The following is a 9,487-nucleotide window of genomic DNA, read 5'->3' on the forward strand; positions in this document are numbered from 1 at the left end:
CAATAAGTTTCCCCTTTCCAGACTCAAGCTCCTAAATGAAAGAAACCAAGATGTTGGTAATTATTTAAACCAAAAGATTTATTTGCTGTGTTGTAGGACAACATGTGACACCGTGAAGTTCTTCGAGCTTCTCACAATATCATGATAGCTCTCAGACCAAACTCACACTCACATCTGATCTCCATGCTTGCAAGAAACATGGCTTGATTCTCCCTGAACTCAGGAGTGAACTAGCTGGCTCTTTAGAGAGGCAAATGAAAGCCAAGGGCAGGAGGAGATGATGGGGGAATGAGCTAACAGTGTAGATCTACTTCTTGAAGTGCTGAAGGTACAAACTTGATGGAGATACTTGGTTCTGAGAAGTAGAGTCTCAGAAACTACCAAAGGGAAGGTGAATATGGTCCATTTCAATCTTTGGCCAAGAAAACTTTCTAGTCTGCTTTCTGAGTTGGAAACACTGTATGTGTATCTGAGTTGAGATACATCATATGTTTTTTCCTGCTTAATTCCCACTGATGTATTGGAGGGTGTAATAGGAAATTTTGTTTAGCATGTAGGAAATATTCCTTGAAAGTTCTCTGCTTTAAAATACAATTATCTGCGATGTGGTCAACCTCCTGACAGTAAATGACAGAATTTGTGATTTGCCAACATTTTACTTACCCTTGGCTTGAAGTGGAGACCTTAAATACATTCATACCTATATGTCTAGAACACTGAGCCTGGGAGAGTAATCTTCAGCAACAATCTTTGGATATATCAGATTTTGGCCCCAGGTCAAACCAGAAACACATAGAAGAGACTTTATAAGAACTTTGGCAACCTTGCACTGAGTGTCTAGTTAAGGGATAAGGTCTTAAGTGTGGAGGAACAGACTGGTCCAGCTAGAATTGCTGTCATTCTCCCTTGTTTGGTGATGGGCACTTCTGGGGTTTAAGCCTGTTTGTCAGGAATATAATGTATCTTACATGAAAGGATTGTAAGGACTTCTTTCCCAGGCCTCCCCCTTGTGTGGAGTCTGAAAGGCATTTGTGACGGGATGTTAACAAGGAGGAGGAAATGTCCATTGGACTCAGTGGTGAGGACAGCTCACATCTGACCCTGTCTCCACACTTCATTGGAAACCACAACTAGGACTGAAATTGACTGCACCCCATCTGCTGATGCTCTTGAGACTGAATACTGCAGAAAGCTGTATGTCTGTCCCTGTTTCCTGTTAACTGGGTTAACCATGTTAACTTGCACTAGCTGACTAGCTAGTGCAACATCAGTATGTCCTGATTCCACTTCCTGATATGATGGTTTTTTCCTCCTCTTACAGGTAACATACTGTGAATGGAAAACCAAACAAGTGCAAGTGAGTTTGTTCTCTTGGGACTTGCAAGTGACTCACATCTTCAAAGCCTCCTATTCGTTGTGTTTTCAGTTATTTATTTCATCACTGTTTTTGAAAATATGGTGATCAAGATTGTGATAAGTACTGATCCTCACCTTCTCTCCCCTGTGTACTTCTTCCTTTTTCACTTAGCCCTCGCAGACATTTGTTATGCCACCACCATTGTTCCTTATATGCTGGTGAATTTCCTAGTGAAGCAGAAAAACATTGACTTCAGTGCTTGTATTATCCAGATGTCCTTAATCCTTCTACTAGCTGGTAGTGAAATTTTCATTCTCTCAGCAATGGCATATGATCAATACATTGCCATCTGCAAACCTCTACACTATCAAGAAGTTATGAACAACCTTTCTGTAGCAAGTTGTTGGTAGGAGCATGGTCAATGGGGGTCTTACACTCCATTTTAAACATACTGCCGATGCTAAATGTGCAATTCTGCAACTACACAGAAATTAAGCATTTCAGCTGTGAGCTGCCCCCTCTCTTAACTGCAGCTTGTGTTAGGACTTTCCTCAATAAACTTGTTCTACTGTCTTCTGATGTGATCTTTGGGTCAAGCTCCTTCCTGCTCAGTCTCACCTCCTATCTATATCATCTCTACTATCCTGAAGATACAATCTGCAAAAGAGAGGCACACAGCTTTCTCCACTTGCAGCTCTCACCTCATAGTAGTGGTTTTGCTATACACCACTGCTCTGTGCCAGTACACAAAACGCAGTTCAGTCTCATCATTTATTCTAGATCAACTGTTTTCCATCCAATGTAGTATTTTACCCCCCATGCTAAATCCCATCATCTACAGCCTGAAAAATAATGATGTGGAAACATCCTTGGGCAGACTGTTTGGGAAAATTCAAGTTTCACAATCAGTGTAACTACCTCTAAGCTGTACTTTTCAAATAAATGCAATTTAAAATACAGAACTATAAAAAAGCAACCTGTCCCATATGTTAAAGGATGCTAAGAGTGGCTGTCACCTGCCACAGCTTTGCACCCAAGAATCCCTCCTGCCTGGCCACTGGAGCTCAGACTGGTGCACTGGGGACCTGGAGTCTCTGCCCAGGCTGAGGGTCATGGCTTCCACTTGCCTGTTTGCATGTTCAGCCACTAGCCACACTGAGAACATGGCACTGACACAGTGGTCACACAGCCAGCAGCAGACACAGCTCTACCTTCAGCATCACCTACATGTGGTGACTGACATAACAAACATGCACATGTGCCCTCCTCCTCTGGGGCTGGCAGAGACTAGTGCAGACACAACACTCTCCAAGTTCAGAAGAACGTGCACGTTCACAGGTTTCCTGAGCACCAGCAGAGCCTGTCTGCTGCCCCATGCACCTGTCCTACCCTTCTTATCTGCCCCATGGGTCCCCTACTCCCTGACTGGTCCAGCTTGATGCTCACTGTAAACATGTAGCAGTCATACACTGACGCCAGAGGCACTTCACACTCATAGATCCTCCTGGGTACCAGCATGGACCCTCTGTCCACCTCATACCCCTGCAAAGACCCTGGTCCTTCTACTTGCCAGCTGGTCCAGCTTGAACTTTGCTGTTGAATACACATGCACACCCACACACACCTGATTCATGGAAGACACAGATACTCACCCCCCCAGAAGCTACCACCAGGCTGTGACCCACAGTACAGCTCCAGCTGCCAGCATGGAGTCCCTCACTCACCTCCCACACCCCAGTCACCCCTAGTAGCTGTTCTTTCAGACACACACTGGTTCCCACTTCAGTTGCTGGTGGTAGAGACTCCCTACTCATGTCAGTAACTGACACCACAGGCCAGGGGCACCCACACCTCTGGTTTGATGCCAGTAGCTGGCAACAAGTCCACTCATGCTGGTTCACCCAGTAGGGGGCACTTAGTCCTTGCAGCACTCACATACACAGGACAGAGAGGGGATTATGCCAACAGATGGTTGATATTTCATAAGAAAACAGGACAGACTGCAATGATCAGGCACAGGGCTTTGTCACACAAGTGTACTGATTCAGTTGTATCCTGAATGCTCAGTCTGTGTTTAACATGGTGGTGTGAGCAAGGGATGTACTGCTTCTGTGTGGTGGTCGCTCATTGTATGTAGATTTGCAACCCACCTTCTGTCGTGGTTTAAACCCAGTGCACAACTGAGCACCACGATGCCCACAAAAGCGGTTAGACAAAATAAGGACTGGGAAGGTTTTTTTCTCACCACTTACAGACTCATCATAGGGACAAAAAACAAAACAATTTTAATTTGTTACCTATAACATCAGAGTAGAACAGTGAGAGATACAACTCCCCACTGGTCCCTTCTTCCTGGGCTCAGCTTTGCTCCTGATTTCTTTACCTTCGTCCCTTTCCCCAGGAGCGCAAGGGGATGGGAATGGCAGTTGCAGTCAGTTCATCCCATGCAGTATCTGTCATTCCTTCATCTTCAGGGGTAGGGAGGACTCCTCCCACTCTCCCTCTGCTTCCACAGGGCAACCTTCCCGCAGCAGAAAAGTCCTCCACAAAAGTCCAAATGTGGATCTGCCCACGGCTGCAGTTCCCTCATGCATGAACTGCTTCAGCATACAAAGCCTCTTCAGGGGAAGCCACCTTTCCATGTGGCTCTGTCCTATCAGTGAACCTCTACAGGCTGCAGGCGGGTTGACCTACGCTCTTGCCATGGGTTGCAGGGGAAACCTCGGCTCCATGCATGTCCTCCTTTCCCCTCTCCTTTCTTCCTTGACTGACCTTGGTGTCTGCACAGTTGTTCTCCTCACATCTCTCTCCTTTCTTTGCTGCAGGTCACTTCTGATGGTTCTGAAGAGTTCCTTGCTCCCTCTTTTTCACACTAGAGCTGTGGTGGAGCTTGAGGCCAGCCTGGACTGGCCCAGCCGGGCAGGGCCAGGGCTGGGGTCAGGGGCTGGGGCCATGCTGCCTGCACCCATGGCCACACTGGTCGGAGCCAGGGCAAGATAGAGAGAGGCTGGCCATGCACTGTGCCCCCTTTAAATATATGAATTCGCAGGGCTGCTGATTGGCTTGGCCCTGGTCAGAGTTGGGTTTGACATTGGAGCCAGAGGAGCTTTCTAGTGGCTTCTTACAGGGCTTCCTCCATAGCCCTCCCCCACTACCAAAAAAAACAAAACTCTTCCCAGAAAACTCAGTACACCTTCACTGGTGGCTGATGTGTTTGTTTCTCAGAAACAAAGAAGAAGCTGAAATTTGAAGATGACATGTTGGTCCTTTCTTGGAGCTTCACAAAGTGAAAGTTGTGACAAGGAAACTGCACAGCTGGATAGATGTGGTGCGTTCCCAATGCCAACCCCAGCTTCACAATGACTCACAGGGAGGAACCTCCCTGGGGACGGAGAGGCAAAGTGCCAATGACTGGGACATGTCCCTTGCCATGGGGTCTGCCTTCTGGTCCTTTGGGAGGAAAGATCTTGCTGCCAAGATGAACAGCACTGAGTGCAAACAATCTCCCCACTGAGGCAATGGTGGAGGAATTATGGAGATATTTAGAAACCTGCTATTGGACAGATCATGCCAGAAATCTGTTCAAATGTGTGTGGATAGCCCTTTGCCCAGTCATGGGTAGCAACTCCCAGTCGGACAGTGGGTCTTTCTCTCCACAAGGCAGTACCTCTGTGGTCTTTCCTGGCTGCCCAGTTGCTGGTTGGAGTGGTGTTGGGGTTGATGATTGAGAGGCGTATCTGAGTAAGTTCCCCAGGCTGAGTCCCTGGCCTTGAAAGAGGCAGACCTGAGGAAGTGGGAATTTGCTGGTCACAGCAGGAGCTGGGAAGAGGCCTGACTGAACTTGCTGAGGATTTGTTTGAGCTGGCCCTCTCCTATAGGCAGTTGAAAAGGTGGTGAGAAGGAGGTGCAGATGTCAACAGGACAGTGTTGTATGATGGGTAAGAAGGTGATCTCTTGAGGACAGGGACATAGGGAAAGGTGTGAAGAATGTTGGCGGTCTTTTCAAACCTAAATGATTCTATGATTCTTGCTGATACTTGGATATGACGAAGATAAGGGTGTCTTATTCCTCTCCATGGAGTTTTGTGATATCCCTGGGTCAGAATGCAAGAATACGGCAAGCTTCAAGGGGTTCAAAAAAATCAATCTCTTTTACTGTTTATTGACAAGTACAATCTATAAGAGTATTGGCAAAAGATATATCAAGTACCATGATTTTAGCTAAATATGATATTATAAGGCATATGATGGCAAATACCAGGCCCAAGGCTTCAAGAAGAGAGAATGAGAGAAAATAGAAAAGGAACAAAGAAGAAAGAAGAAAGCAAAACAAAAAGAAAGGAGAGGGGAATAGTCACCCCTCTTGGTTCCTGTGATGTTCCTGTGAGCACCACCAGTGGTGGGTGTGCACCTGGCCCCTGTTGGAGGTTTCTTATGCTTCCACATTTGTGTCACCTTGCCAATAAATGGCACAGGAAGGACATGCCCTTACATGTGATTGCAAAACACAGACATGCTTCTACGTGTGATGCATGTGTTCTATAATCCTCATTTGAATACTCACTGGTATCGCCCATTATATGCATTTGGCCAGTAATAGAATCATAGAATCATAGAATGGTTTAGGTTGGAAGGGACCTTAAAGATCATCCTGTCCAACCCCCCTGCCATGGGCAGGGACACCTCCCACTCGACCAGAATGCCCAAAGCCCTGTCCAACCTGGCCTTGAACACCTCCAGGGAGGGGGCATTCACAACTTCCTCAGGCAACTTGTTCCAGTGTCTTACCACCCTCACAGTAAAGAATTTAATATCTAGTCTAAATCTACCCTAAAACAAAACAAAAGGTCATTTTGTGGTCATTGAAGAGTGGAATAGGTCTTGGGAGAAAGCCGTTACAATTCCGTGAGACCGGCTCTTCCCTTCCATGCCCAATCTTATATGCTTCTCAAGGTCTTCTGTTTGCATAGCTCATCAGTCCACATTCCTTCATTAGCAACATCTCTGTTTAGTGTCTTTTCACAACAACTGAGACAAATAACAATTATAGGGCTTCACAAAGGGCAAGTAAAGTAGGCAAGTAAAATTTAACAACTCTTGTTCAATTGTGAATTTTTCCCCAGGGAAGTTCTGTCTTTAGGAGGAAGAGACTCCAAGGGGGCACTTAACTGCAGGAGATGGGCAGTTTCCTTCAGCAGCCCAGTTAGGTAAAGAAGAAGAGCATGTGCAGTGGGTAAGTTTAGTCTGTGATACAAAGTACAGTTTCAAGGCCAGGTGAAGACAAAAGTGCATTTTCAATAACATTCACTGCAAAAAGTGCAGTTTTCCAAGAGTCTCCACAATGCAGATGCTGCTCTCAGGATCTTCTGTTCATTTGGCAGATGCCAAATGAGCCACAGTACCCACAGAAGGCAGGACCCCCTACATAGGGATCTGAGTGGGGTCTTGCATTCACACAATACTGGGCATTTAAATTACCTTCCTGCCCTCTGGAACTTCTCTTCTTCTCTGCATCTTTTGTGATCCAATCATTGTTTTACGGATTGAGGGACCCATGGGTTTTATGCTAAGCCCAGAAAAACTTTCCCCGCCTGCTTCTTAAGTGCATCTGTACCAATGCACACAGCATGCGTAACAGGAGGAATTAGAAGCCATCATGCAGCAGGAAAACTATGATACAGTTGCCATCACAGAAATGTGGTTGGATAACTTGCATAATAGGATTGCTGCCATGGATGGCTATAAACCTTTCAGACGGGATAGGCAAGGAAGGAGAGGTGGTGGGGTGGCCCTGTATGTTAGGGAGTGTTTTGGTTGCCTTAAGCTCAATGGTGGTGGTGATAAGGTTGAGTGTTTATGGGTAAAAATCAGGGGAAAGGCCAACAAGGCAGATTTCATGCTCAGAGTCTGTTATAGAGCACTCAGCCAGGATGAAGAGACATATGAAATACTCTACAAGCAACTGGGAGAAGTCTCGCAATTGCCAGCCCTTGTTCTCATGGGGGACTTCAACTTACCAGTTGTCTGCTGGAAACAAAATGCAGCAGAAAGGAAATAGACTAGGAGGTTCCTGGAGTGTGTGGAAGAAAACTTCCTGAAACACGTGGTGAGTGAATGAACTAGGGAAGGTGCACCGCCAGACCTGTTTTTTGTGAACAGAGAAGGTTTTGTGGGTGATGCGGTGGCTAGAGGATGCCTGGGGCATAGCAATCATGAAATGATAGAATTCTTAATTCTTGGAGAAGTAAGAAGGAAGGTCAGCAGAACTGCCACCTTGGACTTCTGGAGGGCAGACTTTGGTCTGTTTAGAAGGATGGTTGACAGAGTCTCTTAGCAGGCAGGTCTGAAGGGAAAAGGAGCCCAGGAAGGCTGGACACTCTTCAAGAAGGAAATCCTAGAGGCGCAAGAGCAGGCCATCCCCAAGTGCCAAAAGATGAGTTTGCAGGGAAGAAAACCATCCTTGCTGTACAGAGAGCATTGGCTGGATCTCAGAAAAAAGAGGAAAGTCTATGAGCTTTGGTATAACAGGCAGGCAACTCAGGAGAACTACAAGGCTGAAGCAAGGTCATGCAGCAAGAAACTTCGAGGGGCTAAAGCCCAACTAGAACTTAAATTGGCTAATTCTGTGAAAGATAATAAAAAAAATGTTTCTGTAGTTATATTAACAACAAAAGGAGGGCCAAGGAGAGTCTCCATCCTTTACTGGATGCAGGGGGAACCATAGTGACAAAGATGAGGATAAGGCTGAGGTATTTAATGCCTTCTTTGCCTCAGTTTTAAAACATGGTCAGCTGTTCTTTGGGTACCCAGCCCCCTGAGGCAGAAGACAGGGATGAGGAGCAGAAAAAAACCTCCCATGATCCAAGAAGAAAGTGTTAATGACCTGCTCTGCCAATTAGATATGCACAAGTCTATGGGGCCAGATGGGATCCCCCCAAGGGTACTGAGGGAGCTGGCAGAGGTGCTCACCAAGCCACCTTCCATCATCTGGCAGCGGTCCTGGCTGGCTGAGGAAGTTCCACATGACTGGAATTTCCCCAGGCCTGACCTTTTTTATTTCCAGCCCTGCCTAGCCAACATGGTCCAGGTTTGGGCTGATCTTTGAAAACTGACCGGCTCTGTCTACACTGGGGAAGTGTTCAGCCTTTGCCTAGCTTACACATGCCCAGACCCTAGTAGCCCTCAGAGCACAGCTGTCTGCAAACCCCTACATGGGACACAGCTGACCTTGGGCAGGGACTAGACGTTGGACAGGCTGGGAAAGCAGGAAGGACGTTGGGGGATGAGGCGCTGAGGTCTGTTGTACAGACTATACCAGGGGCATGTTTTCCTACCCTGGAACACACCCTGCATGGTGTGGTACCTGCACAGTTGGGCTGTGGGGTTGCATGTGGGGCAATGAGGCAAGGCCGGTGCAGGGGTGGGAGTACTACACACCAGTGCTGAGTAGAGATGCACCATCACCTCCTTCACACTAGTTGCAAGACACTTCCTGATGCAGTCCTGGGTGCTGGTGGCCTTCTTTAACATAAGGACACATTGCTGGCTCATATCCAACTTGTCCATCAAGACCTCCAGGTCCTTTTATGTGAAAGATTTTTTTCCAGCTGGTTGGCCTCTTGTGCATGGTGTTATTCCTGGGGAGCCAAACAAGTCAGAGAGTGTGCAAACCACCTCACTTTCCACTTGTCTAGTCCATACATGTTCAGCTTGTCCATGAGGGTGTTTTAGGAAACTACTTCAGTGAAAGGGGGTCCTACATGAAAGGGTTATACAGGAAAGCTGGGGAGGGACTTTTTACCAGGGCAGGTAGCAATAGAATGAGGAGTAATGGTTTTTTAAACTGGAAGAGGGTAGATTTAGACTAGACATTAGGAAGAAATTCTCTACTGTGAGAGTGGTGAGGCACTGGCACAGGTTGCCCAGGGAAGTTGTGGATGTCCCCTCCCTGAGTGTTCAAAGCCAGGCTGGACGGGGCTTTGAGCAATCTAGTCTGGTGGGAGGTGTCCCTGCCCATGACAGGGGGAGTTGGACAGGATGATCTTTAATGTCCCTTCTAATCCAAGCCATTCTATGATTCCATAAAGACTGACATGAGGAAGACATTGAGTGTTCTCAGGCTTTTTCATA

At 46.8% G+C, this 9,487-nt stretch overlaps 1 protein-coding gene across 1 annotated transcript; it reads left to right on the top strand.

Moving 5' to 3' along the window:
• Positions 1-1,335: 1,335 nt before the first annotated feature.
• Positions 1,336-2,271, top strand: LOC104534453 (olfactory receptor 5V1-like). The gene is given in 3 exon segments (XM_010183662.1): positions 1,336-1,747; positions 1,750-1,981; positions 1,983-2,271. Coding segments are annotated over 3 exon segments (933 nt in total).
• The last annotated feature ends 7,216 nt before the right edge of the window (positions 2,272-9,487 follow it).

The sequence above is a fragment of the Mesitornis unicolor genome, unplaced genomic scaffold, assembly GCF_000695765.1.
Source record: "Mesitornis unicolor isolate BGI_N332 unplaced genomic scaffold, ASM69576v1 scaffold4714, whole genome shotgun sequence".
Taxonomy (NCBI): domain Eukaryota; kingdom Metazoa; phylum Chordata; class Aves; order Mesitornithiformes; family Mesitornithidae; genus Mesitornis; species Mesitornis unicolor.